Source organism: Triplophysa dalaica, chromosome 17 (assembly GCF_015846415.1).
Source record: "Triplophysa dalaica isolate WHDGS20190420 chromosome 17, ASM1584641v1, whole genome shotgun sequence".
Classification (NCBI taxonomy): domain Eukaryota; kingdom Metazoa; phylum Chordata; class Actinopteri; order Cypriniformes; family Nemacheilidae; genus Triplophysa; species Triplophysa dalaica.
In genome coordinates, this window is record NC_079558.1 from 22,321,311 (window position 1) to 22,348,314 (window position 27,004).

A 27,004-nucleotide genomic window follows, 5' to 3' on the forward strand; every position below is an offset into this window, starting at 1 on the left:
TACCTACACACACACACACGCACACACGCACACACACACACATACACACACACACACACACACACACACTACTGTGCATGCACAGACACACTGCACACAAAATGTACACAGACCCACTGCACACACACACACACACACACACACAAGCGCACACACAAACACTACTGTGCATGCACAGACACACTGCACACAAAATGTACACAGACCCACAGCACACACACAAACATATACACACACACACACACACACACACACACACACAAGCACATACACTACTGTGCATGCACAGACACACTGCACACACACAAACATATACACACACACACACACACACACAAGCACACACACAAACACTACTGTGCATGCACAGACACACTGCACACAAAATGTACACAGACCCACTGCACACACACACAAACAAACATACACACACACATACACACACAACATAAACACAGAAAACCAACTACATGCACAGACCCACTGCACAGACACACACACTGCACTTCACTCACCAAACATGCATGCACACACACACGCACGCTGCATACACACAACAAATATGCACACTCATACAGACACAAACACGCTGCATGTGCACACACACACACACATTCCAGCTTAATTACACCCACAGACCACAAAACACCACACCACAAGCCACAGATGCACACACACTGCTGATTGCATACAAACACATTCACAGACACACACACACAGAGACACAGACGGAGACACACATAGAGACACATGCAATTGTTCTAGCAGCTGTTGCAGGTAAATGTGCAGCTTCATCAACATACAAACACACCAGATTCTGCAGTGAAATAAAGTTGAGATGAGCGCCACCTGTTGACCGCTGTCACACATGATTGCTACAGAATATTTCTCTAACTTGTTGTGTTCATGTGTATTTGCTGGTATTCAAGTTTGTGTCTCTCTCTTACATGACAGTATTTCCGTTTGGTTCTGTCGATGTTTCAGGCTTCATTCCCGTCTGCAGTCTGGGCGTCTCTCAGGTCGGCCGGATGAATTTCGGGAAGGACGTGAGCACGCTGAAGTACTTCACCATCTGTGGCCTGCAGGAGGGCTATGAACCCTTTGCCGTCAACATGAACAGAGATACGACCATGTGGATCAGCAAACGACTGCCTCAGTTCATCCCCGTCCCAGCCAACCATGAGCACATAGAGGTCAGAGGTCACCAGACACACGCACTCACTTCAGGATGAGCAGGACTGTGTTTACAGGCCATCGTGTTTGTGTTTACAGGTTAACAGAATCGACGGGACAGTGGAGAGCCCACCGTGTCTGAAGGTCACGCAGAGGTCATTCGGCTCACAGAACAGTAACACAGACATCATGTTCTATCGTCTGAGCATGCCCGTCGAGTGCTCGGAGACGTTCGGAAGGTCGCCCGGCGGGATGCTGTCGGCCAACGGAAGCTTCTTCTCTCCAAAGAGAGATCTGGATGATTTTGAGACGGTGTCCGATTTTGAGGTTCTGATGAAGACCCCACACAGTCACGTCAGCTCCAACGGGCCGGACAGAGAACGAGATGAATTCAACAACCATAAAGATCACAATCAAGAGAAACCCTCCAAAATCAAACAGAGGTGTGACGCAGCACACACAGAGACAGTCAGCCCAAACCTTTGATACTTGTATAGGAAATATATTGAGAAATCTAACACAAACAAAGCATCCGTTTGTGTAGTAAACATGTGTTGACAGTTTGAGTGCGTTTTAGGTTTTTGTTGAAGAGATCGAAGCCGGACGTCAGCAGCAGTCATTCTAACACTCGACTGTCAGAGGACGTTATAGCAGACGAGAGAGACGACACAGAGAATCTCCTGCAAACATCCACGGTGAGAGACACGCCCCTTAAACCCCGCCCACTGATCACATGACCTGTGCTTTCTGATCATCGGATGACTGATGTTGTGTGTGTGTCAGTATTTTTACTCGGTGAGGATCTTCCCCGGTCAGGAGCCGTCCAGTGTTTGGGTCGGTTGGGTGACGTCAGATTTTCATCAGTATGATCCGGCCTTTGACCTCAATATGGTCCGAACGGTCACGGTTACCCTGGGAGACGAGAAGGGTAAAGTTCACGAGAGGTCAGTGAGAGACGCCGGGGCCACCAGAACAAAAACAAACGTGTGCTGGAATGAACTGATCAGTTGTGGAAGATGTTGTGTATAAAATTGCAATGTGAGAAATTTAACACGACAATATAAACACAATATAATGTATAGAGGTGTAAAAATATTCAATCAAAACAAGTCATCATGCTGGTTTGATAAGTAACAATATTTCATTTATGAAAATAAAACTAAAATAAAAACCTTTTTTTCCTCAAAAACGTGAACAATAGTTAATAGCACTTTTGATGTTTATACAATTGATTAAAGAATTGACAACATTCAAGGTTTAATAGAACCTGCTGTATCATAATTCATAACAATTAAATAGAGCTGTCATAAAAACACTTTTAATGTAAAACAAACATGAATGAATTGACAAAGATTAACCCTAAAAGAGAATTTCTTAAAACAGAAAAAGAACAAAAACATGACGTACTGTATGTTGACACAGGTCACATGATTGAAGCTCAACCAATCACATTAAACCGCTTTACAGACCTAGCCTTTGTTTTTATATTAAAAGTGTAGTTTTTGGTGTATTGATTACTATTCGCAAATCCATGTAATTTTTTTCAGTAACTGTAATATGATTCATTTTGTAAACTTCACGTCGTACAAATATTGTATTACATTTACATTTACGTATTTGGCAGATCTTTTATCCAAAGTGACTTACATTGCATTGTGTTACACATGTTGTTTCTGACTATGTGCAATCCCCTTGGAATCCGACCCACGTGTCATCTTATCTGTACAGTACATGTTTTTGTGTTGTGATATTCTGTCATTATAGATTGTTACATCTCTGATAATTGTGTGTGTGTGTGTTCCGTTCCGTGTGTCAGTATTAAACGCAGTAACTGCTTCATGGTTTGGGGGGGTGAATGCAGTAACCCCAGTCAGGGTCGTAATAATAACGGTCTGGAGATCGGATGTCTGGTGGACACGGCCAACGGCTTCCTCACCTTCACATCCAACGGGAAAGAACTCTGCACCTTTTACCAGGTTTGACTTCTGATTTATGACAATTATTTCATCAGTCACTTGTTCATCTGAACCGATTCTTGATCTGAACTCGTTCATCTGAACCGATTCTTGATCTGAACTCGTTCACCTGAACCGATTCTTGATCTGAACTCGTTCACCTGAACCGATTCTTGATCTGAACTCGTTCACCTGAACCGATTCTAGATCTGAACTCGTTCGTCTGAACTGATTCTTGATCTGAACTCGTTCGTCTGAACCGATTCTAGATCTGAACTCGTTCGTCTTAACCGATTCTTGATCTGAACTCGTTCGCCTGAACCGATTCTTGATCTGAACTCGTTCACCTGAACCGATTCTTGATCTGATCTCGTTCATCCGAACCGATTCTTGATCTGAACTCGTTCATCTGAACCGATTCTTGATCTGAACTCGTTCATCCGAACCGATTCTTGATCTGAACTCGTTCGCCTGAACCGATTCTTGATCTGAACTCGTTCGCCTGAACCGATTCTTGATCTGAACTCGTTCGCCTGAACCGATTCTTGATCTGAACTCGTTCGCCTGAACCGATTTTTGATCTGAACTCGTTCGCCTGAACCGATTCTTGATCTGAACTCGTTCGCCTGAACCAATTCTTGATCTGAACTCGTTCGCCTGAACCGATTCTTGATCTGAACTCGTTCGCCTGAACCGATTCTTGATCTGAACTCGTTCGCCGGAACCGATTCTTGATCTGAACTCGTTCATCCGAACCTATTCTTGATCTGAACTCGTTCACCTGAACCGATTCTTGATCTGAACTCGTTCACCCAAACCGATACTTGTTCTGAACTCGTTCATCCGAACCGATTCTTGTTCTGAACTCGTTCATCCAAACCGATTCTTGATCTGAACTCGTTCATCCAAACCGATTCTTGATCTGAACTCGTTCATCCGAACCGATTCTTGATCTGAACCCGTTTATCTGAACCGTTTCTTGATCTGAACTCATTTATCTGTGCAGGTGGAGCCGAGAACTAAACTCTTTCCTGCAGTGTTTGCGCAGGCGACCAGTCCAAATGTCTTCCAGTTTGAACTGGGACGCATTAAGGTGAGCTCATACACAGGAGATTGAGGCTAATTATATATTGCAGTTTTAGCACAAACAGGGCACGTGTATGTTTAGCTCATGAATCATCACACATCTGCTGTGTATGCGTGTGTGTGTGTGTGTGTGTGTAGAATGTGATGCCTCTCTCTGCAGGCCTGTTTAAAAGTGAACGGAAGAACAAAGTACCCCAGTGTCCACCGCGCTTACACGTGCAGCACCTCACACCCGTCTCATGGAGTCGTGTGCCCAACCAGTTCCTGAGGTCAGAGGTCAGCAGGGTGAATGAGAGATTGGGCTGGATGATCCAATGTTCAGATCCACTGCAGTTCATGACTCTACATATACCTGAAGAGAATAGGTACATTACACACACACACACACACACACACACACACACTGAATCACAAACACAGGCACACACATTCGCACACAAACACACACATACACACACACTGAATCACACATACACACACACGCACACACACACACACACACACACACACACTGGTTGTGAGACAGTGGTGTAGTGATTGTGTGTGTTTGTGTTATCAGGTCGTTGGATATCCTAGAGTTGACAGAGCAGAGAGATCTATTGAAGTTTCACCATCACACACTGCGTTTATATTCTGCCATCTGCGCTCTGGGGAACAATCGTGTAGCTCATGCGCTCTGTAGTCACGTGGACGAGGCTCAGCTCCTGTACGCCATCCAGAACAAGTACATGCCAGGCCTCCTGCGCACCGGATACTACGACCTGCTCATAGACATCCACCTGAGCGGCTACGCCACCGCCCGTCTCATGATGAACTCCGAGTACATCGTTCCCATGACGTCCGAGACCAAGAGCATCACTCTCTTCCCCGACGAGAAGAAGAAACATGGCCTGCCCGGCATCGGACTGAGCACCTCGCTGCAGCCGCGCATGCGCTTCTCCTCGCCCAACTTCGTAGGGTCCATCCCCGGTAACCACGGTAACGGCGCGGCGGCCGCTGCCGGTGACTGTTTCCAGTACAGCCCAGAGTTTCCCTTGGAGACGCTGAAGAGTCGGACGATGGAGATGCTGACGGAGGCGGTGCGGGAGGGCAGTTTACACGTGCGGGATCCTGTAGGGGGCAGTACTGAGTTCCTCTTCGTTCCTCTCATCAAACTCTTCTACACGCTCCTCATCATGGGTGTCTTTCACAACGGAGACCTGAAGACCATCCTGCAACTGATCGAACCCAGCGTCTTCTCACAGGACTCTGGGCTGGAGGGCGGCGTCGATGGCCCGGAGGCGGACGAGAGCTGTGGGCGGGGCCGGCTTGAGGGAGGCGGGGCCGAGGAGCACGGTTTGAGAGGAAAGATGCCCAAAGGAGGACTTTTGCAGATGAAACTTCCTGAACCTGTCAAACTCCAGGTGAAACTCTTCAGTCTTGTATCTCAGTCATGTGAAGTTGTTTCTTTACTTATATTTCTGAGGAGTTTGACTAAAGTTTGATGTTGTGATGTATCGTGCGTGCATGTTTCGTCTAGATGTGTCACCTGCTGCAGTATCTGTGCGACTGTCAGGTCCGGCATCGCATTGAGGCAGTGGTCGCATTCTCCGATGACTTTGTAGCACATCTTCAGGATAACCAGCGCTTCCGTTATAATGAAGTCATGCAGGCGCTGAACATGTCCGCTGCTCTGACCGCACGAAAAACCAAAGAGTTCCGCTCGCCTCCACAGGAACAGGTCAGAGGTCACCACACACACGCTGAGGAGGTCACGTGTGTGTGTGTTTATACAGTATGATGTGTGTGTGTCCTCAGATCAACATGCTGCTGAATTTTAAAGATGAGAAGCAGGATTGTCCGTGTCCGGAGGGCATCAGAGAACAGCTGCTGGAGTTTCACGAGGACCTCATGACACACTGCGGTAAACGTGTTACTGATGCTTTCCATCTGCGAAACACGCCTGTAAGTGTGTGTTTCATTATATAAAAATGTGTTTTTGCGTGACGTTCAGGCATTGAGATAGACGATGACAAATCTGGAGATGGTGACGGTGATTTCACCATCAGAGGTCGTCTGATGTCTCTGGTGGAGAAGGTCACCTACCTGAAGAAGAGAATGACCGAAATACCAAAGAAGAAGAAATCAAAGAAGCCCAGTGAGTGAAATCCACCGCATTCATGTCATGCTGTTAATCATTTGGGGTTTGATTTGAAGTGTTTGTTTGTCTGTGTTGTGTTGTGTAGGCACTCTTCAGCAGTTGATCTCAGAGACGATGGTGCGCTGGGCTCAGGAGTCTGTCATCGAGGATCCAGAGCTGGTCCGGGCCATGTTTGTGTTACTCCACAGGCAGTATGACGGCATCGGCGGGCAGGTGCGAGCGCTGCCCAAAACCTACACCATCAACGCCGTCTCTGTGGAGGACACCATCAGCCTGCTGGCGTCTCTGGGGCAGATCAGATCTCTGCTCAGCGTCCGCATGGGTCGTGAAGAAGAGAAGCTCATGATTCACGGCCTCAGGTGACGTGCACAACAAAATATCTACAGCTCAACTGAGACACCAGGAAGTGTTTAAACGTGACTGTGTGTTTGTGGGACGGGTCTGATCTGTGATGTGTCTCTTGTCTGCAGTGACATCATGAATAATAAAGTGTTTTATCAGCATCCAAACCTGATGAGAGCGCTCGGCATGCATGAGACCGTGATGGAGGTGATGGTAAATGTTCTGGGAGGAGGAGAATCTAAGGTGAGGGTACCACAGAAACACACTTCAGATGATGACGCTCTGGAATGCTTGATTCTGATTGGTCAGTCGCTCGCTTTGTGGTCCATTGTTGCTAGTTTTATCTTCTGTATCATTTCAAATGTAAACGTCCATGACAGTACAATAATGGATCTGAAAACCTGTCTGGGTTTATGTTAGTCCATTATAAACAGCCTTTATTCGGTTTCAAAGTGACAACATAAACAAACATTACTGCGGCAATGTCAAGTCACATGCGCCAAAAATATGTATTTGACCTTTTACCTTTGAGATTTAAAAATTGAAAAGATGATGTTTACGACAGCTTTTGTTTCGGGAGTGTCGATTCTTCAATTTTTTTTCCTAAGATCAATCTTGGAACAATTTTTAAGAAATGTCTGAAGACATAACATTACTAACTTTTTTCTTAAATGAGAATTTGATAAAAAACATTGCAGTTAAGAAGAATTTTCTTCTTCCATTCAACAAATTGTTTATTTTATAAAAAGAACAAACAACAAAATTCAACAAATTTCTTATTTAATACAATTATAATATAATTATGTAATATAAAAACAATATTATTACAATAATGTGAATTAATATGAACATAAATTAAATTAAATATGTATAGTTATATCATTAGACAAACACTGAGCGGAAGTTAAGTCCAGTCCAGGTGCGCACGTCCGATGAAACGGTCTATATTTAAAAATGTTCTTGTTTTATTGTGTCTTTTAATGTGTTTTAATGTTTCTAGTGTCTGCATTAATATGAACAGTGTTTACTGTAAAGTTGCTTTACCACAATGAGCTGAGCAAAATGATAAATCCTCTCTTCACACTGTCGTCAGGAGATCACGTTTCCTAAGATGGTGGCGAACTGCTGTCGTTTTCTGTGTTACTTCTGTCGAATCAGCCGTCAGAATCAGAAGGCCATGTTTGATCATTTGAGTTATCTGCTGGAGAACAGCAGCGTGGGACTCGGTAAGATCTCAGGAACATCTTCTGTTCTTCATGGGTGTGTTTTGTGTGCTCATGAGCTCAGTTGTGTGTTGTGTTTGTTGTGTGTAGCGTCTCCGTCCATGCGAGGTTCCACTCCTCTGGATGTTGCTGCAGCGTCAGTGATGGATAACAATGAACTGGCTCTGGCGCTGAGAGAACCAGACCTGGAGAAAGTAAGAGTCTCTTCCTCTCTTTGTTTCTGAGAATCTGATGAATTCATGATGATTTCCAGCAGGTCAAAGGTCACGGCGGACATTTATTCTGGCTTGATGTTCTTCAGAAAGATTCATCATTCTGTAAATGAAATGATTGGGTTTAGTCTGAATCTCTATTCATGTGCTGTGAAAGGAAACTCTTTTATCAATAACGTCACATTTCTCTTTGCTATATTGCAGTGATTAAACTCTCATTTTGTACTTCATGACTGTATATGAAGAACACACGAACATGGAACTCAAAAGTGCATCAAAGAATGTGTTCATTTGACTATATTTAAAAACATTGTCATATATTTCTCTGTTATAACATGGTGTGTTTGAATACTGGATTCTGATTGGCTGGAAGGTGCGCATCAGGTGGTTCTTCGCCTCCACGTTGTGCTTTAAAATCCTCTTCGTGGTTATTTGCCAAGTTAAAGCTTTTATTGAAGTTTACAGTGTCATTTTAGATCAAACAGGTGAACATGAGGGTTATTTTGTCAGTTCATTTAAAATGTCATCAAACTGACTTGAGCTACCCGTGCGTTAAAGCTTTCAATGCACATCTTTCTGCCAATCAGAAATCAGTTTGATCAATGCTTGAAATTATAAAACGGTCAGTTCTGGTCCTTGATTCTGATCAAATAACCCGATATATAACGGATGACCTCACCACACAGACTAAATATCATTTTTACTTTATTTTATGTAACCTTGCTAAGCATATGTTATAACTGTTTTATAAAAGCAATAAGCCCCGCGAACCAGTGGGTTACAGTGCATTTTATAAGAGCTACGGGGTCTTACGCCTGTAATAAAATACATTGTAACCCACTGCTTCTTGGGGCTTATTGCTTTATTAAAAAAATCTATTTTCACCTTTTAAATCAAACATCAATAACAGCTTTAACTTGGCAAATGACCATTAAAGGATTTGGATGCACTTTCTCACTCACAGTCTGATGTGTTTGTGTGACAGGTTGTTCGGTATCTGGCCGGCTGTGGATTGCAGAGTTGTGTCATGTTGATGTCTAAAGGATATCCTGACATCGGCTGGAACCCGGTTGAGGGTGAACGATATCTGGACTTTCTCAGATTTGCTGTCTTCTGTAATGGTTTGTATTTAGATTCATGTGTTTGGCAGAGATGCTTTATGCCCGAGTGTCTTGTAGTGTATAGATTAGGGATGCACCGATATGCACCGATATGTAACGTTTGTCAGATAACGATAAGAAATAATTAGTTAGCACTGGAAGCTGATAATCTAATATTAATTTGACATCTTCTGAGACTGAGACTGAAGCAAAAGGCAAAAAGCGGACAGCTGCTTTTATTTGAAAACATCAACTACGGAAAACAAGGTCACCAAAAGTTCTCTTTTTCCTACTTTAAACTAATAAAAGATTCTTTAACCTTAAAAAAATTATGTTATGTGTATTTAATAAACAAAATAGATGTTCTTCCAGAGCAACCCAGAAAAGTGTTTTAATAGCCACATGTCTAACATGCGTCAAAATCCAGAGAAAATGATTCATTATTTATCAGCCTAAATTTTATTATCTTCCGATAACACTCGAAATGGCCATTTATCTTCTGATACTGATATGGATGATAATTTATCGTGCATCCCTAGTATAGATGTTTTTTATGGGTTTTATCACGAAGCTTGCCTGAAGAATCATATATTTGTGTTGTGAAACTACATTACTCTGATCTTCATGGCTGATAAATGATGTGTGTTGGGTTGAGATGGTGTTGTCTCTCTTTCTCTCTCCAGGTGAGAGTGTGGAGGAAAACGCTAACGTGGTGGTCCGGCTCCTGATTCGTCGGCCAGAGTGTTTTGGCCCCGCCCTGCGTGGAGAAGGTGGGAACGGGCTGCTGGCAGCGATGGAGGAAGCCATTAAGATTTCAGAAGATCCCAGCAGAGACGGACCATCACCCACCACAGAAGAGAAAAGAACACTGTACGCATTCAACACCTCAACATTCACATGACATCATCACACACATACACACACTAAACATGACAGTCATAAGAAAGTCATTTAGTCTTTTATGGTCAAGTGATCATTGTCATGACAGATATAATATATGTGACATTTAAATCTTAGATCATTTGTCCAGAAAATCACAGACAACTAATATAACGTGTGTGTGTGTGTGTGTGTATGAAGTTTTTTCTTCTGTCTGCTGCTGTATCAGGATGATATTTACATTCAAAATTCATTACAGCAAGTTTTCATCTGAACATTACTGACTTCATGTCAAATTTCAGAACTTTGTTTAGCAATAAAGCCAAATGTTTTGATAAGCTTTTGTTCTCTCTCTCTCTCTCTCTCTCTCTCTCTCTCTCTCTCTCTCTCTCTCTCTCTATCTTCTCTCTCTCTCTCTCTCTCTCTCTATCTTCTCTCTCTCTCTGTCTCTCTCTCTCTCTATCTTCTCTCTCTCTTTCTCTCTCTCTCTCTCTCTCTCTCTCTCTCTCTATCTTCTCTCTCTCTCTGTCTCTCTCTCTCTCTGTCTCTCTCTCTCTCTCTCTCTCTCTCTCTCTATCTTCTCTCTCTCTCTCTCTGTCTCTCTCTCTCTCTCTCTCTCTCTCTCTCTATCTTCTCTCTCTCTCTCTCTCTCTCTCTCTCTCTCTCTCTTTCTCTCTCTCTCATATAGTAATGATGTCATAGAGGAAGAGGAAGATGAGACCATTCACATGGGAAATGCCATCATGACCTTCTATGCGGCTCTCATCGATCTGTTGGGCCGCTGTGCTCCAGAGATGCATGTGAGTTTATTTGTGTGCAGTGTTGTGTAGTATTTTCATTTATTATTCTTACTTTCAAGAACTTTCTGATTTTTTTCTTCACAACATTATTAAGAAAATATCATATATTCTTCTTGTATATTATATTATATATATATGTATATACTGTACAGTACTTGTTGTTGTTTTTTACCTTTTAAAACTGATGTAGATTAAAACTAGTACTTTCTTTTTCAAAGTGTTTCATTTTTTCCTTTTTAAAAGTAACACATTTTTAAAATGCACCTTAAGTACTGCATTACAGGTCGTCATAATCATTTTGTCCAAAGTAAAATCACTATTATAAAGTGCAGATACTTAAATAATGTACTTGAGTAAAAGTAAAAAAAGGTTTCACCGGCAACAATATAAAAATTATGTGGGCCAAACCTAACTTCTGGTAGACCTTCCCAAAGAATGAATAACTTTTAAATAGTTTTAATTTAATTTAATACAATTTACATACAATAAAATATTGTAACCAAACACAGAGCAGAAGTTAACTTCTGGCCAGCCACATGTGTCAGATGAAATCGTCTATACATCTGTGAGTGTGTGTGTGTGTGTGTGCATGCGAGTGTGTGTCTGTGTGTGTGTAGTCTTCATCCTCTTAACGTATACAGCTCAGTGGTTTCATGAGGTCTGGTGATGATGTTTTTTCTCCTGTCAGCTGATTCACGCAGGGAAGGGTGAGGCCATCCGCATCCGGGCCATCCTCAGATCTCTCATTCCCATCGAGGACCTGGTGGGTGTGATCAGCATCCCGTTCCTGATGCCCACTCTGGCCAAAGGTCCGTCTCATCCAAACCACAGAAACTCAGAATGGTTCTGTGTGATGACGGAATCACAGCCTTGTCTTAACAGGACCTCATGTTTTGTGTCTTCAGACGGTTCTGTGATCGAGCCGGACATGTCAGCAGGCTTCTGTCCCGATCACAAAGCGGCCATGGTTCTGTTTCTGGACCGTGTGTATGGCATTGAGGACCAGATCTTTCTCCTGCACCTGCTGGAGGTGGGATTCCTGCCTGACCTCCGAGCCGCCGCCTCATTGGACACCGTGAGTCACATGATCTTCCTCATCACTTCAGCATCGCTCAGTGTGTGTGTGTGTGTGTGTGTAACGCTGACCTCTGACCCTCAGGTTGCTCTGAGCGCCACAGACATGGCGTTAGCTCTGAACCGGTACCTGTGCACGGCCGTACTGCCGCTCCTCACCAAATGTGCTCCTCTGTTTGCCGGCACCGAGCCATTCGCCTCTCTCATCGACTCTCTGCTGCACACCGTCTACAGACTCTCCAAAGGCTGCTGTCTCACTAAAGCACAGAGAGACGCCATCGAGGAGTGCCTGCTGGCCGTCTGCGGGTGAGCGAGCGTTCAGAACTTAATAACACCAGCTCCACATGAAGACACATCAGTCAGTGTTGTGATGAGCGTGTCCATTGTGTGTGTTTTCAGTAAACTGCGGCCCTCTATGATGCAGCATCTCTTGAGACGTCTGGTGTTTGATGTTCCTGTACTCAATGAACACACCAAGATGCCCTTGAAGGTCAGACACACGTCCCAATCCAGACTCCTCATTATGTGCGTTTGGGACATTTGTGAATGAAAATCTGAATCCACAATAGAAGGACGACACAGATTTCTCTCTCAGTCTTATAGAGCGTTCCCACCAAACACGACTTGCGTTAATAAATCACGCTATTCACACGAAGTTGGACGCTTGAACTTCACAACAAACGCGAATTGCCATCATAGGAGCGGCTTCTGCCACGCGGCTCCAGTCTCGTATATATATATATATATACATAAAGCTCAAATTGAGTAAAGAGAATTTTTTACAATTTACCAGATTATCTGACCTTCTCACTCACTTTCTTCCAAGCAAGATCCTTTTTATTCCTGTTTGGATCTTAAAACAAGCAAAAATATCTGCCAATGGGGTAAGAAAAATGATCTGAAATTTGGTGAATATAAAAAAGGTGAACTTTAATTCCAGATATAAAAATAACCTGGCAGAGTTTTTTGCTCATTTTAAGTACAAATTCACAGAAATGTCATACTTTTGTTCTAAAAACAAAACTTGTTTTCTTGAGTTGTTTTGTTCATCAAGAAAATGCTTCTTGATTCAAGAACTGAAACAAAATATTAAGTAAGAAAGGAATTTTGGAGTGTGCATGTAGTCAGAAACACAATGTAGAGATCAATGCAATGTAAGTGGCTTTGGATAAGGCATCAGCCAAATGTGTAAATGTAAATGTAATATAATATAATGTATGTTTTATGCCGCGACACTGAAGGGAGTCTTAAATCTAAACTGATTGGTTTGTTGTTTTCCAGCTCTTGACCAATCACTACGAGCGCTGTTGGAAGTATTACTGTCTGTCAGGAGGATGGGGAAGTTTCGGGGCGGCGTCAGACGAGGAGCTGCATCTGTCCAGAAAACTCTTCTGGGGAATCTTTGATGCTCTGGCCAGAAAGGTACAACACAGCATCTTCAGATCTGTCGTCTGTTAATCTGACCCAACGGTACTGTGAGACGTCTTTCTGTGTCGCTGGTGTGTTATAAGTTGCCCATGCATGTATTAGACACGTTAATATGCAGAAATGAAATAACGCTTGCTAACATATTAGTTAACATATGATCGTAGATGCCGTTAAACACATCACATGCTAATATATATAGGCTACATAAAAATGCGATGTGCTTGTTAGACACGTTTAGTTTATTGTATAGATAAACATATTAAGTTACCACACAAGCAAGTGAGTTAAAAGCAATTATTTTATTCTATCGAAAAAAATCAAGATGTTCTTAAGAAAATGTTTGAGAATTGCACATAGGAACATTATTACGAACTTACTATCATTTATCTTACGAAAGTTCTTATATTTTGTCTTAAAAAAAAAAAAAATGTGAATCCGCCCCAGTTGTTCCAAATATGGTCAGAGGCGTTACATTTCACTCACACGCTTGCAGTATTCCACCAATCACTACACACTGATGAACTGGCCAATCAGAGCACACCTCGCTTTTCAGAGCCATGAGCTTTGTTAAAAAACTGTACGTTGCCTCAAACAATGGTTTTATTTTCAGAAATATGACGTGGAGTTGTTTAAGTTAGCTCTGCCGTGTCTGAGCGCGGTGGGCGGAGCTTTACCTCCTGATTACATGGAGTCAAACTATGTGGCCATGATGGAGAAACAGTCGTCTATGGATGCTGAAGGAAACTTTAACCCACAGCCGGCGGACACCAGCAGGTCAGTCATAATAACACATCATCAACCCATGGTCTCCTTGAACCTCTTGACTTCAACTGTTGTGTTTGCATCTGTGTCAGTGGTAACGAAGATTCTCTGTGTTCTTCTGCAGCGTTGTTGTTCCGGAGAAGCTCGATCATTTCATCAATAAATATGCCGAAAATTCTCATGAGAAATGGTCGATGGAGAAGGTCAGAGAGGTCACAGCCAATCAGAGTGGACTTTAAAAATCCCCAGATGTCAAATCAGTTTATTTTCTTATACCGTATCTTAAATGTGATTTCTCTTTCTTTTCCCGTCTGTGTTTCCGTGTAGTTTGCGATGGGCTGGGTTCATGGAGACTCGTTCTGTGAATCATCTAAAGTTCATCCTCTGCTGAAGCCTTACAAGTGTCTCTCTGAGAAGGTGTGAAACATCTCAAATCAATTTCATCACTATTTGCGTTAATACAATACACCTTCAGTCCAGGCAAACTCTCTTCTGGTCATGAATGAGTTGATTTCCCAGCATGCCTCTGTGCTTCAGGATAAAGAGGTTTACCGCTGGCCAATCAGAGAGAGTCTGAAGACGATGCTGTCGTGGGGGTGGAGCATCGAGCGGACGAAAGATAGCGACGCGTCCACGCTACACAACCGCACACGCAGAATATCTCTGTCCAGTCAGGTGAGAGAAGAACAGCGGCGTGTGTTAAATGTGTTGGAGATGAGAGGAGTGTTAATGTGAGTGATATTGATGTGCAGCGGTCTATAGAGGGCGCTCATGGGTTCTGTCCTCAGCCGGTGGACATGAGTAACGTCACCCTGTCCAGAGATCTACATGTGAGTGACACAACAGCACATCAAATCTTTTGTGTTTCTACATGTGTGATGCCAGTAAGTCCGTGTTTGTGTTTCAGTCGATGGCAGAACTGCTGGCGGAGAACTATCACAACATCTGGGCTCGGAAGAAAAAACTGGAGCTGGAGTCTAAAGGTAAAGCACATGTGTCTCCATCGGTCCACATCACAATCTGTGTGTCCAACCACCTCCTGCTTAATCGTTTTTTTGATATATGAAGTGAATAGTAAATGTGTGCAAACCAAGCAGGGTTGCCAGATCTGCGTGACAAAACACCCCCAATACTTTTACAGATCATTTTACAGATTGTTTTCCGTTACACACCATTTCGTCTTTAAAATCAAGTTATTATAAACAGTCTGAATTTATAAATAACTCATCTTTTGTAGCTTTAAAAAAGCATCATTCAGAAAATATAAATCACATAATGAGTAAAGAACAAGATGTTATAGATTCACAACACTGGAGATAGAAGGTCACATATGTTACAGTAATGTCTGTGTATGTGTAGTCCTGTGTTGTGTTGTGTTGTGCACATTTAGACAGACATGTTCTGTCAATATAAGAAAGACTTTTAGATGCACCTTAAAAAACAAATAGTATGATTTACATATTTTTTTAAGCTACATTTACTGTGTGCAAAAACTTGACACAAAAAATTAAGTAAAATATACAAAAAAAAACTGTGTGCAGTAATCCTATTGTTGTTTTTATGGCACCACAAGATTGTGTTTCCACTTTTTTCCTGTAGTTCAGTGGTAAGAGCATTACCTTAACAACGCAAGGTTGTGAGCTCCATCCCAGGGGATTGTATATACCCAAGTATAAATGTATAGGATAATGCTTTGGATAAAAGTGTCTGCCAAATGCATAAATGTAAATGTAAATGCTTGTGTCTGCTTTATAATGTATATGTGTGTGTGTGTGTGTGTTTCTTAAATCAGGTGTTGTGTAATGTTTTTATGTGTGTGTATTAGTTTTTGTGTAGTTTTGAATTTGTGTGCATGTGTGTGTTAATCACATGTTGTGTAGTTTTACGATGATGTTTGTGTGTTTGTCAGGTGGAGGCAGTCATCCGTTGCTGGTTCCTTACGACACTTTAACTGCCAAAGAGAAGTGCAGAGACCGAGAAAAAGCACAAGACATCCTGAAGTTCTTTCAGATCAACGGATACACAGTTTCAAGGTCAAACATCACATCAGAACATTTCTACAGAACCGCTCCAGACATGTGTGTGTGTTAATGTGTGTGTTTGTGTGTGTACAGGGCTATGAAAGAACAGGATCTGGACACACCGTCTATAGAGAAGCGTTTCGCGTACACATTCCTCAAACAGTTGATCACGTATGTGGATGAAGCTCATGAACACATGCTGGAGTTTGGTGAGATTACTTTATAAAGAACATTTCAATCACACCCAAAGAGAAAAAGAAAGAATCCAAACCTCATGCCTCCTGAACATTCTCTGACGGCGGTGTTTGTGTGTTTATTTCAGATGTTGGCGTCAGATGTAAAGGTGATAAAATTCCCCATGAGCAGCAGGTGAAGTTTTTTGGAAAGGTTTGTTTCTCTTCTGACGGATGTGATGATGGTTTGTTTCCAGCCGGTGTCAGAGTCATCAGGTTGTTGTTCGGTGTATTTTCAGGTTGTGTTGCCGTTGGTTGATCAGTACTTCAAAAACCATCGCCTTTACTTCCTGTCCACTGCCGTCCGTCCAATAAGCAGCGGCGGTCACGCCTCCAATAAAGAAAAAGAGATGGTGACCAGGTCAGAACGTTCTTGTGTTCTCTGATGATGATTTGTTTGGCTTTTTGACTTTTCTCTGCTGTCGTCCTCATCACCTCTTCTAACATATTCTTCTCGTGTCTAATATCTCTCCATCGTCTCTTATGACTCTCAGCCTTTTCTGCAAACTGGGAGTTCTGGTCAGACACCGGATTTCTCTGTTTGGTAAGACCAGCGAGTGCATGTGTGTGTGTGTTTATTATCTGTGTTTGATCCATGTTTCTGTTTTCATGTTCAACCTCAGATGATAAAAGTCAAAGTTTAGGGGCCTGATCATAGACCTGGCCAAATGCAGGCGCCGACGGTTTCACGTCGCTAAACTAGCAAAAGTAGATTCGGACACGCGCTGAGTGCACCTGCGCCCTGCGCTGTACACCATGCGCTTACATCCTGAAAATATAGTCTAAGCTGTTTTAACTGGACACTGAACGGGCGTCTGCACTGACGATGTCTAACATTTCACAACATGACTCCTTGTGAGAAGAAACACTTCAATTGCACTTATTTTAATCCACACGCAGAAATTACAAACCCGCATGGGTTATTTGCACGTGTCAAGATAAAAAAAGCTTTCAAACAGACTGGATTATGTCCTGGAGGCACATGCGGTTACATTTAGACGCTTGAAGACTGAAAAACATCATATGTTTGTTTTACTACACTGCACCATCGCAACCCCCGTTTGAACTCTGACCCCTGCGTGTCTGTTGCAGGAAATGATGCAGCGTCAATAGTGAACTGCCTGCACATACTGGGACAAACTCTAGACGCCAGGTGAGGTACTAGCGCATCACATTACCCATCAGGCCGTGTGTAAGTGTCTGAACGGGCACGATGTGTCTTTGCGTTCAGGACGGTGATGAAAACAGGTCAGGATTCGGTAAAAGCGGCTCTGAGAGGGTTCTTCGAGAACGCAGCAGAAGATCTGGAGAAGACGATGGAAAACCTGCGACAGGGTCAGTTCACTCACACCCGCGCACAACCCAAAGGTGTGACGCAGATCATCAACTACACCACCGTGGCGTTACTGCCCGTCCTCTCGTCGCTGTTCGAACACATCGGACAGAACGTGTTTGGAGAGGATGTGATACGTGAGTAGATTTACACATGAATGAAATCACGCTGTCTGTGTCACATGATACAATAACACATGTGTTTCTCTGTCAAGTAGTGGATGATGTCCAGGTGTCCTGCTATCGTGTTTTAAACAGTTTGTACTCACTCGGAACCAGTAAAAGTATTTATGTCGAGAGGTAAATCACAGATTGTGTTGCTGCATGTTGTGTTCTTCTGCCAGTTGATGCTGTCATAGTTGTGCTGTTGTGTTGTGTGTAGACACCGGCCGGCTCTGGGTGAATGTCTGGCTGCGTTCTCAGGCGCGTTCCCTGTGGCCTTCCTGGAACCCGGTCTGAACCGACACAACACACACTCCATCTACAACAGCAAAGCATCCCGAGAACGAGCAGGTGTGTCACATCTACACCTCAATCTCACCACACAAGAACATTCACAGGAAGACACGGATGAATAATCTCTCTCACCCTCTCTCTCTCTCTCTCTCTCTCTCTCTCAGCTCTCGGTCTTGCGTCGCAGGTGGAGGAGGCGTGTGCTCAGGTGCCGTCTCTGGAGCGAGCGCTGCAGGAGATCATGGAGCTGGCGGAGTCGGGCTTGCGCTACACGCAGATGCCACACGTGATGGAGGTTCTTCTGCCCATGCTCTGCAGCTACATGTCTCACTGGTGGGAGAGCGGACCCGAGAACAATCCAGAGCCGTCTGACAGCTGCTGCACGTCTCTCACCTCTGAACATATGAACACACTGCTGGGAAACATCCTGAAGATCATCTACAACAACTTGGGCATCGACGAGGGAGCCTGGATGAAGAGACTCGCTGGTAAGCAGAGGAGATCTCAGATGTTTCTCCTAAAATAATTGAGATTGAACACATGAAGAGGATCTAGGTGTAGCATGAATGTAGATTGTAGAGGTCAAATCATCTGATGAGAAATGTTGGACTTCATAGTGAGAACGTTTGATTGCAGACGTGATCCATCTGAGCTGTGACGTCTTGTCTGTCATGTGCGTCTCAGTGTTTTCTCAGCCCATCATTGGTAAAGCTAAATCTCAGCTGTTGAAGTCTCACTTTCTGCCGCTGATGGAGAAGCTGAAGAAGAAGGCGGCGACAGTTCTTCAGGATGAAGATCAAATGAAAGCTGAGGGTCGAGGCGAGTTGTCTGAATCCGAGCTGCTTATCCTCGATGAGTTCACCGTCCTCGTGCGAGATCTGTACGCCTTCTACCCGCTGCTTATACGATTCGTCGACTACAACAGGTATGACCGAGCAAAGCCCAGATGAGCTGTGATTGGACGGTTGCTGTGACCCGTCAGAGGTGACCATGTGTATGTTAAATTTGTATTTAGAGCCAAATGGCTGAAAGAACCGAATCCAGAGGCAGAAGAATTATTCCGGATGGTGGCAGAAGTCTTTATCTTCTGGGCTAAATCACACGTGAGACAAACACACACAGATCATCAGATGTTAATTGATCAGAATCAGTGACATCAAATCTTTACATTTGTGTTTCTGCAGAACTTTAAGAGAGAGGAGCAGAACTTTGTGGTTCAGAATGAAATCAATAACATGTCCTTCCTCATCACAGACACCAAATCCAAAATGTCCAAGGTACCACACACACACACACACACATGCACGTACACACAAACACGCACACATGTACACACACTTTCAATGAAACATCATTTAGTTTGATTTACAATCAGTTTCCATCGTGGGCTCATGTATAGAAACCAGTACCGTGGTGATGATGCTTTCATTGCTTACTGTATGTGATAAGGATTCGTATGTATTCAACAAAGCAGAGGTTTTACTCTAGTAAATGTCCAGCGTGGTTTTACTGCAGTAAGTTAAGGTCATGCACATGTGTGCAACGACGTCTTGTGGTGTCATCCTAAAAAGGTAAAAAATCTCTCTCACACACCTTCTCTGGATCTGTTCCACACGTGTGTAATGATCTGCTGCTGCTACAAGATCTTCAGATTCTGTGATCATCTTTAAGAATCATCACTTTCCTTCAGCAACACCTTCTACTCTTTCTAAAAAAAAAGACCCTTATCTCTGTGTACTGTGGTGGGCTATATGAGACCAGTTTTTATTGCACTTATTCTTGTTGTCCTTATGTTGTTCCAATTGCTTCCATTGCTCATGTATACGTCTCTGTGGATAAAAAGCTAGATGACTTACTGTACACGTGTGCAGGGTGCGGTGTCAGACCCGGAGAGGAAGAAGATGAAGAAGCGCGGTGACCGCTACTCACTGCAGACGTCTCTGATCGTGGCGGCTCTCAAGAGATTACTGCCTGTGGGTCTGAACATCTGTGTGCCGGGAGATCAGGAGCTCATCGCGCTCGCCAAGAACCGCTTCACACAGGTCCACATCTCCTTTCCTTCAGTCACACGAGAAGAAAGATTCTACCGCCTGCTGAACACGTGTTGTGTTGTGTTTCCACAGAAAGACACGGAACATGAAGTGAGAGAGATCATCAGGAACAACCTCCATCTGCAGGGGAAGGTCCACATCTGTTTTTCTTCCATTCAGGAGAGTTTGTGAGATGATGAAAAATGTTGATTTAATGTTGATTTGCAGTCAGAGGATCCTGCGATCCGCTGGCAGATGGCTCTGTATAAAGAGGTGCCCAACCGCAGCGAGGACACGTCTGACCCTGAGAAGACGGTGGAGAGAGTTCTGAACATCGCTCACGTCCTCTTTCATCTCGATCAGGTGAGCGTCATCATGTATCATCTGTCGGCCTTCACATGTGTGCGTGTGGGAAGTCTGACGGGTGTCGTTCCTTCAGGTTGAACATCCACAGAGAAGCAAGAAGGCGGTTTGGCACAAGCTGTTGTCCAAACAGAGAAAGAGAGCCGTGGTGGCGTGTTTCAGGATGGCGCCGCTCTATAATCTGCCCAGGTGAAGAAACGCTTCTGTCTTCAGACTCTCTGATGATCTGTCAATCATCTCACGCCATCTTCTCCTGGTGTTTTCACACAGACACAGAGCCGTCAATCTGTTCCTTCAGGGTTATGAGAAGTCCTGGATCGAGACCGAGGAACATTATTTCGAAGACAAGTTGATCGAGGATTTGGCCGTCAGTATTTTCCTCTTTTCTAGAATCACCATCTGTCTGTTTATTTTTATTTCACTCTGATCTTTCTATGAGTGGCTTTGAATAAAAGTATCTGTTAAATAGGCTTGGGAATCCGTTTCATTTCATTGATTAAGATTCCAACTACGATTCTTCTAATCGATTTAGATTCTTATCGATTCCCAGTTTCTATTCCACAGTTGAAGTAAAACATTTAGATATCAACCTGATGGTTATTTAGTTGCTAACTGACTTATTTGCATAAAATGTATACATTTATGAGCATCGTTGTGTGTATATACACACACACAGAACCATGTTTTCTGATTTATTATAGTTAGTATAACTACATCATGGTTCAACATGGTTGTGGTTGCTGTGCTCTTTAATGCAAATACTACAGTTAAACTATACTTGCTATTGTAAAAATATTGTTCATTTTCATAAGGGCTTTTATAGAGATATCAGCGGATCACACAGCGTGTGAAGTTTTCTGAAAATATGCACACATGAATTGTTAAGAGGAGATCAAATTTGAATCTCGAGTATCCTTCTGTTTCTGATTCCATATTTGAATTGCTTTTCGATTCCCAACTCTGCTGCTAAATGACGGAATGAAATCTTTCTAGCTCATGTTTAGTTACTCTTTTGTAGACACAGGAAGTGATGCGGGTCAGTGGTGTTTGTGTGTTGTAGAAACCCGGTGTTGAAGAACCGTCAGAAGAAGATGAGATGATCAAACGCATTGATCCGTTACATCAGCTCATTCAGCTCTTCAGCAGAACTGCACTGACTGAGAAATGGTGCGTTTAACACAACACAACACAGACACACACACACACACACACACACTTGTTTTATCATGTTTCACAGGTGTATCTGACAGAAGTTTGTTTGTTGTAGTAAACTTGAGGAGGATCATCTCTACATGGCTTATGCTGATATAATGGCAAAGGTGAGAAAAATAATATAAGAATGAAGTAAGTTTATGGTAAAAACACGCAACAACATCTGTCCATGGGGCGAGAAAAGTACCTATTTCAAGTGAATTTCCCTCACACCGTGGACAGATGTTTTTACATGAACTTACTTCATTCTTAAAGATGCTAAATGAATCAAGGGTGTGAAGTTACATTCAATATTATCACAGGAATGTTTGTTACTTACTGAATGCTATTTTAATGCTGAAAGATGAGTTTTAAGTGGTGAAATAATTGAATGCATGAATATTATAGTAATAGATCTGTTATTAATGAAACTTTTGAATTGATCTGTTGTACAAATGAAATGTAATCTGAAAAAGGTTTGTTTGCTTGTTTGTGAGATTGACACGTAATGAGTATTGTTGTGTTTTATGTTCAGAGCTGTCATGATGGAGAGGAAGATGAAGAGGAGGAGGTGAAGAGTTTTGAGGTATGTCTCTAATGTTCTCCTGATGTCATAACAGACTCTGAGCAGATCATTTCTAAAACTAATGCCAGTTGTATGGATGTGTTTATAGAACACAGGGCAAATTTAACACAAACATTTTCAAATATGTGACCCTGGAGCACAAAACTGGAGTCTTGAGAAGCACAGCAACATTCTCAGTAACAGCCCAAAATACACTTTATTATTGAGTTTTCTTCTCTGCCAAAATCAGTAGGATGTTAAGTATTGATCGTGTGCAATGAAGATAATTTGTAGATTTTCTACCAGAAACATATCAAAACTTGATTTTTGAAAGAAATATTCTATGCCAAGGACTCATTTAGGCAACTTTAAAGGCCAATTTCTCAATGTTTTTATTTTTTGCACCCTCAGATTCCAGATTTTTAAATAGTCTGCCAAATATAGTCTTATCCTAACAAACCACACATGATGTGATGTCTATTTCACAATTTCATAAAATTGAACCATAAGGCCGTATTCAGACTTGACTACTCTTTTGACCATGACTTCATCGTCAGCGTCTGTGCATGAGGGCAGTCCAGAGAAACAGACAGGCAGTGTAACGGAAGTCTATTAGAATTATAAACAGAGAGCGTCTTTGCAATAACTAATCACATATTTAAAAACTACAATACAAATTTCTCGATAGAAATGCAATCAAAAGTTGTTGAAAGTGAAGATTAGGGGCTGTGCCCACCGAGGTTTTTTTACTGGCGTGTTTAATCAATTGTTTCCAATGGAAACGTCGCATTTCTTGAAAACTAAAGCAGCTGGCGTTTTTTTTGCTCTGTTCCGCGCCTGCGTTTGACCGGACGCCCAGAGTTGAAAAATGCCGAACTTGTGTCGCAGCCTGCCTGAAGCTGACGTTTTCAGCCGAGCTCTTGACGTGTTTTGAGTTGTGTGTGTTTGTGAGATTTTGACGTCTCTTTCTCTCTCTCTGTGTGACGTGCAGGAGAAGGAGATGGAGAAACAGAAGCTGTTATATCAGCAGGCCAGACTTCATGATCGAGGAGCTGCAGAGATGGTCCTGCAAACCATCAGCGCCAGCAAAGGTCAGAATTCACCCTGCGCTTCATATGATCCTCGTCATGTCATGTGACGTCACGTGTGTTTATCTGTGCGGTGCAGGAGAGATGGGGCCGATGGTTGCTTCTACACTCAAACTGGGTATCGCCGTACTCAACGGAGGAAACTCAACCGTACAACAGGTAACCGAACGTCACTTCACAAAACACAAATCATGAAGACTGTGATCTGACCTGGGGAATGTGTTCTGTGTGTCTGTCATAGAAAATGTTGGATTACCTGAAAGACAAGCGGGATGTGGGCTTCTTCCAGAGTTTGGCCGGACTGATGCAGTCGTGCAGGTGCGTCCTTCAAAACCACAACACAACGTTCCACACTTTTGTTTTAGAGCGCAGCCTAGAACACGAGGATCATGATCAGTGTTGGGCAAGTTACTCTGAAAAAGGAATTAATTACTAGTTACTAATAACATATTCAAACGTGTCAATAGTACACCTTAGTCTCTCCAAAAAGTATTTAATTACTTTCTCATGACTTACTGTATCCTACATCAACTATGATGAGTTCAGTGATTCAACTGAAGGATAGACATGAAACAGCTCTTTTATTTCATTCAAATAAATAATATAAAACTACATAAAGTATTATTAACCAGTATTAAAGTATTAAAATGTGAGAATTATACATATAAGCACAGATTTTAAAGTTAAAGATTTTGAAGACAATTCCACTAGTGCACACACATATATTACACACAGTATTTAGTTTAATGACATCAGAAGTAACTGTAATTAAATTACAGAAAAACAAGAGTAATCCCTTACTTTACTATTTCAAGGGGAAAGTAATTAAATTACAGTAACTCATTACACCCAACACTGGTCACGAGATGTGTGCCAACGTGCTACTGTAAAAAGAAGCTCACAATGCTAGCCCCGCCTCCAAATTCCTCTGATTGGTTCACTGCTTTTGTAACCCACATTGATGCGCAGAGCTGCTTGTAAAAGTAGAATTTTTTTCTTGACACAGTATCTTAAAAACACGATGCTTGTGTGCGAGGCACTTCAAAAGACTCGAGCACAACTGCCGAGCACAACACGTCTGTCAAACTTGTGTTTACATAGAAAAACAATGGGAAAGTAGCACATTGAAAGGTTATTTTAGTTTACTAAAACGTTCCTGTTCATTGAAATCAAATCAAATATTGACCTAAAAATTATTGGAAAAACTTAACTGAAGGAAAAATGTAAATGTTGCCTCCAAACTAAATTAAGTTTAAACCAGTAAAATTATAACAATAAACAAAAACAAAAATAAAATAAAAATCCATTAATCTTTTATAGCAACATTTAAAATAAACCAATAATTTATGAAATGACAAAAGCATATATGAAAATTGCTAAAACTTTAACTAAAATGAACAAAAAATCTAAAATCTAATTAAACATATTAATAAAACCAACATAAAAACTATTATAACTCTGGCGCATTGGTATGGAAAAACATGGCCCCTAAATCTGTCTTTGTCTATATAAATGTAAATGTGTGTGAATGTGGTCATGAGCGGTCTGAAGAGATGTTTGTGACGTGTGTTTCAGTGTTTTGGATCTGAATGCGTTTGAGCGTCAGAATAAAGCTGAGGGTCTGGGGATGGTGACAGAAGAAGGTTCAGGTATGATTGATTATATTCACATACTGTTTGCACTTTAACTGACTTTCCTGTACAATACTGTATCGGGGAAATACATCATGACATCACGGTGACATGTTTCACTACATCATGACGTCATTTTTGTTCCTTTAAATATGACTGTTTTCTTGATAAAACAAATGTGTTTTGTGTTGGTTGGTCTCCATTTCGAGTCTCTGTGACGTGTTCTCATGATTGTTTTGATGACGTTTGTGTGAAGTGAGATGAATGAATGTGAGAATCTATCACATGATGAAAAACAAACTCATCTTTGACAACTGGTGGTTTCATTCACATCATATCCTTTCATTCCCTGATCTGAAATATGAAGCATGAAGCTAAACTTTCATTTTTATTGATTTATTTGAGGATTTCTTTTCCAGGTTTACGTTTGCTGTGTTTTAACACGACTTTAAAGGATAATAGTTCAGACGGAAATTAAACGCTGTCTTTATTTACTCGCCGTCATGTTTCAAACCTCTTTGACTTAATTTCCATTTGATGAAAGTATATTGAAGACTTTTTGAATGGCTCAAACAGGTTTCCAGCGACATGAGCGCAAGTGAATGATGACTGAGTTTTAGTTTTTGGATGAACTATGAAACCTGTGCAGTACTTTTTCTTTCTCTGATAACATTATTCTCTGTTTTCACTTCTTTTGTCATAATGCACTTTTCTAAAGGCTTCTACACTTAATTAATTCAGATTTGGGTCCAAACAGCTTCATTTCAACTCAAGTCAAACCGTTTCTACAAAAGCCGACTAAAGAAGCTTGAGCCACAGCCGCTGTTTATCGAAACCATATTCACAGAGACACGGGGCGACACATCAAACACAACGTCTGAATATTGAATCACCTCTAACATGACATCATGACCTCAGCAGACTCGTGACCAATCAGAGAGCTTATGTTTACTCTGTGGTGTTGTAGCTCCGCCCACTGTCTCAAGGTGAAATGGTGCTGATTGAATCCAAGTCTGTGTTTCCCATTGGGCAGCGACTGACCTTTTGACCTGTATGACTTCTCACCTTTTCTTTCCTTTTTTCTTCTTTTTTCGGTTAACGTACCGTCTTCCTCCTTTATCAGTCCTCACTCATGAGCGTGGTAATTATGACTTCTGCAATCATTTTACCGATGTGAACATGTGTGTGTGTGACCCTGAGCCCAACACCATCCCCTGCCCCGCCCCCCTCTACAACTGTAGCCAATCACATGATTGTCTTTGCTTACTCATCCAGGTTTGCCCTTCTTAGACATGAGGCGTTGAGATCAGAGCCGTTGAGAGAGAGAGTTGTGTCAGTGACTCCAGTGGAACCGTTTTCTCACAGCGACGGCGGCTCATGGAGGCTCTCAATAGTTCCCAAAAGTGACTAGAAACACAAAGTCGTGATGAACTTCTAATAGATGTAAAGAGGCAAGTTATTTAATGAACAAAAAAAAAAAGAAATAAAACATTTAAAGAGAAAAAATAACTTTGTGGAACTATCTGAAGGATGACACCTAAACATTTTTAACTTCCATTGTCGCGACTCTCTCTCTCTCTCAATGGCTCTGGTTGAGATGAACTGATGATTTGCTTAATTCAAATATTTTGAAGATATTAACAGGTTTTAATTTTTTTTTCAATCACAATTTGTAAGACGTGATAAAAAACATTATTAACATTTTTATTATAAAAAAACTCAAAAAAGCAACAAAAGAAAAATATTTTGTTATTTTACTCTTTATTTATCATATTTTATATTTAAACAAAGATCTTACTTTATATATTATTTATATTCTATATTATGTTTAATTTAAAATGATTTCATATTGCTCAAAACGTTTCCTTACGGGCCATTGAACAGTTGAATTAAAACTCTGCTGTGCGTCTCTGATTGGTTGAT

General features: G+C 42.0%; 1 protein-coding gene across 7 annotated transcripts in view; it reads left to right on the forward strand.

Moving 5' to 3' along the window:
* The window catches only part of ryr2a (ryanodine receptor 2a (cardiac)), an 87,469-nt gene that overhangs the window by 42,664 nt on the left and 17,801 nt on the right, over positions 1–27,004 (forward strand). For 4 of the 7 annotated variants that reach the window (XM_056771789.1, XM_056771792.1, XM_056771791.1 and 1 more), the window contains 55 exons: positions 985–1,193; positions 1,273–1,616; positions 1,751–1,868; positions 1,957–2,117; positions 2,990–3,149; positions 4,135–4,221; positions 4,353–4,579; positions 4,774–5,617; positions 5,734–5,934; positions 6,012–6,117; positions 6,208–6,351; positions 6,440–6,713; positions 6,825–6,939; positions 7,790–7,922; positions 8,010–8,113; positions 9,117–9,252; positions 9,915–10,101; positions 10,799–10,910; positions 11,599–11,719; positions 11,816–11,985; positions 12,070–12,290; positions 12,384–12,474; positions 13,266–13,406; positions 14,023–14,186; positions 14,299–14,377; positions 14,502–14,591; positions 14,712–14,849; positions 14,927–15,004; positions 15,082–15,157; positions 16,084–16,207; positions 16,289–16,404; positions 16,518–16,582; positions 16,668–16,789; positions 16,923–16,972; positions 17,521–17,581; positions 17,660–17,898; positions 17,979–18,060; positions 18,143–18,273; positions 18,381–18,701; positions 18,898–19,138; positions 19,229–19,316; positions 19,398–19,490; positions 20,085–20,255; positions 20,337–20,396; positions 20,472–20,606; positions 20,683–20,795; positions 20,877–20,973; positions 21,667–21,773; positions 21,874–21,925; positions 22,333–22,383; positions 23,354–23,453; positions 23,530–23,609; positions 23,692–23,768; positions 25,026–25,099; positions 26,205–26,222. In XM_056771789.1, coding sequence (XP_056627767.1) covers positions 985–1,193; positions 1,273–1,616; positions 1,751–1,868; positions 1,957–2,117; positions 2,990–3,149; positions 4,135–4,221; positions 4,353–4,579; positions 4,774–5,617; positions 5,734–5,934; positions 6,012–6,117; positions 6,208–6,351; positions 6,440–6,713; positions 6,825–6,939; positions 7,790–7,922; positions 8,010–8,113; positions 9,117–9,252; positions 9,915–10,101; positions 10,799–10,910; positions 11,599–11,719; positions 11,816–11,985; positions 12,070–12,290; positions 12,384–12,474; positions 13,266–13,406; positions 14,023–14,186; positions 14,299–14,377; positions 14,502–14,591; positions 14,712–14,849; positions 14,927–15,004; positions 15,082–15,157; positions 16,084–16,207; positions 16,289–16,404; positions 16,518–16,582; positions 16,668–16,789; positions 16,923–16,972; positions 17,521–17,581; positions 17,660–17,898; positions 17,979–18,060; positions 18,143–18,273; positions 18,381–18,701; positions 18,898–19,138; positions 19,229–19,316; positions 19,398–19,490; positions 20,085–20,255; positions 20,337–20,396; positions 20,472–20,606; positions 20,683–20,795; positions 20,877–20,973; positions 21,667–21,773; positions 21,874–21,925; positions 22,333–22,383; positions 23,354–23,453; positions 23,530–23,609; positions 23,692–23,768; positions 25,026–25,099; positions 26,205–26,222 — 7,899 coding nt within the window. The remainder of the gene's footprint in view (positions 1–984; positions 1,194–1,272; positions 1,617–1,750; positions 1,869–1,956; positions 2,118–2,989; positions 3,150–4,134; positions 4,222–4,352; positions 4,580–4,773; positions 5,618–5,733; positions 5,935–6,011; positions 6,118–6,207; positions 6,352–6,439; positions 6,714–6,824; positions 6,940–7,789; positions 7,923–8,009; positions 8,114–9,116; positions 9,253–9,914; positions 10,102–10,798; positions 10,911–11,598; positions 11,720–11,815; positions 11,986–12,069; positions 12,291–12,383; positions 12,475–13,265; positions 13,407–14,022; positions 14,187–14,298; positions 14,378–14,501; positions 14,592–14,711; positions 14,850–14,926; positions 15,005–15,081; positions 15,158–16,083; positions 16,208–16,288; positions 16,405–16,517; positions 16,583–16,667; positions 16,790–16,922; positions 16,973–17,520; positions 17,582–17,659; positions 17,899–17,978; positions 18,061–18,142; positions 18,274–18,380; positions 18,702–18,897; positions 19,139–19,228; positions 19,317–19,397; positions 19,491–20,084; positions 20,256–20,336; positions 20,397–20,471; positions 20,607–20,682; positions 20,796–20,876; positions 20,974–21,666; positions 21,774–21,873; positions 21,926–22,332; positions 22,384–23,353; positions 23,454–23,529; positions 23,610–23,691; positions 23,769–25,025; positions 25,100–26,204; positions 26,223–27,004) is intronic. The other 3 variants (XM_056771790.1, XM_056771793.1, XM_056771795.1) reach the window with 1 other exon arrangement.